This window comes from Triticum dicoccoides, chromosome 2A (genome assembly GCF_002162155.2).
Source record: "Triticum dicoccoides isolate Atlit2015 ecotype Zavitan chromosome 2A, WEW_v2.0, whole genome shotgun sequence".
In the NCBI taxonomy this organism is placed as follows: Eukaryota; Viridiplantae; Streptophyta; class Magnoliopsida; order Poales; family Poaceae; genus Triticum; species Triticum dicoccoides.
Window position 1 is genome coordinate 719,855,416 of NC_041382.1, and position 1,664 is coordinate 719,857,079.

Genomic DNA, 1,664 nt, shown 5'->3' on the forward strand with positions numbered 1-1,664 from the left:
AAGACACCAACCATGCCATATGCCAACCACACCTGTCATCATTATTTTCGTTTGGCATTACAGTATTTTACTCCCTGGACCACATTCTTTGCACACCAGAATCAATAAACGTTGACGACGAGGGCCACGAGGGGTGCCATCCATGCCAACCCGGCCTGCATGATTAAGTCTGAACTGCTGTCCCTCGTGGATACTCGGCGACCAGCGACCTCACCAGACCCCATCCGGCACCAACCCCGCGCTCCGGGACACCTATTTATAGCTCTCGCCGCGCACGCTCTGGGCAACCAAGCAGCCGCTGCAACATACTGCAACTACTTTGCACTAGCAACACAACGCTCTGACTGAGCTCATAGCCTTCGCGCCTGCCCGTCTTAACTAGTTGATCGCCGCAGCAATGGCCTCCACCAACAGCTGGACCCACGAGATTGAGTCCTCAGTCGCGGCACCGCGCCTGTTCCGTGCCGGCGTCATGGACTGGCACACTCTGGCACCCAAGCTCGCGCCCCACATCGTCGCCAGCGCCCATCCCGTCAACGGCGAAGGCGGCATCGGCAGCGTCAGGCAGTTCAACTTTACCTCAGGTACGTACGCATCACAATCCCATACAACCCATGCGTGTCACCTCAGTCTAGAAATCCGGCGTGTATCTATACATGGTCAAGCGAAAGCATAACACGCAGTTGATCATGCAGCCATGCCCTTTAGCGTCATGAAGGAGAGGCTAGAGTTCCTGGACGAGGAGAAGTGCGAATGCAAGTCAACCCTCATCGAGGGCGGCGGCATCGGCTCGGCCATCGAGACCGCAACGTCACACATCAAGGTGGAGCCGGCGGCCAACGGCGGGAGCGTCGTGAAAGTGGACTCGACGTACAAGCTGCTGCCAGGCGTGGAGGTGAATGACGAAATCACCAAGGCCAAGGAATCCGTCACCGCCATCTTCAAGGCCGCCGAGGCCTACCTCATCGCCAACCCCGACGCCTACAACTGAATCTGTTGAGAGATATCATACATGATTATGATGTCCCTAGTTTGAATTCCGTGTCTTTTCTTCCCGATGTAATAAAGCTGCTCCAATCTCTAAGCTATAATAGTGACGCCGAGCGCGAGAGCACCGCCAGAGTGTGGACGTGAGAAGTTAAAAGGTTGAGTATTTGTAACTACCAAAGGGTTCTGTTGTTTGATGATATTGGTGCTTGCTTATGTGAAATACCTAAACACTCTTATATACTGCCTCAATTCTATAATTCTTGTCATAGTTTTAGTTTTGACCTAAAAGCACAACAAGAATTACGGAACGGAGGGAGTTTTTGGATTTGGAAGTTTATGTGTCGACCTCTTACACAAATCCTATATGTATGTGAAATACCTAAACACTCTCCCGAAAATAGAAAAACTAAACACTCTTATGTGCAAAAAAGAAAAATGTTTGCATGTCATCAAAGTCTGTTTATAGGAATCCAAGAAAGACATTTATTTGCTACTCCATTTGCTTCTAAATATAAATCCTTTTAGAGATTTTAATATGGATGCCATAAGTAGTAAAATGAGTGAATCTAAACTCTAAAATACGTTTGTATACTTATGTATGTAGTCCAAATTAAAATCTCTAAAATCCTTATATTTAGAAGGGGAGGGAGTCAAACATAATTTTGTTTTCTTTT

General features: G+C 48.1%; 1 protein-coding gene across 1 annotated transcript; it reads left to right on the plus strand.

Annotated features, from left to right (window-relative positions):
- Positions 1-297: 297 nt before the first annotated feature.
- On the plus strand, positions 298-1,230 carry LOC119352059 (pathogenesis-related protein 1-like). Its single transcript, XM_037618801.1, has 2 exons — positions 298-584; positions 696-1,230. Exons 1-2 carry the CDS (start codon positions 398-400, stop codon positions 989-991), a joined length of 483 nt encoding a protein of 160 aa, XP_037474698.1. The 5' UTR covers positions 298-397; the 3' UTR covers positions 992-1,230.
- Positions 1,231-1,664: the final 434 nt, after the last annotated feature.

Bases quoted from the DNA above. Each gene is read 5' to 3' on its own strand.
- LOC119352059 (XM_037618801.1), top strand. From the start codon at position 398: ATGGCCTCCACCAACAGCTGGACCCACGAGATTGAGTCCTCAGTCGCG. The intron at 585-695 runs GTACGTACGCAT...TTGATCATGCAG, and splicing joins GCAGTTCAACTTTACCTCAG to CCATGCCCTTTAGCGTCATG.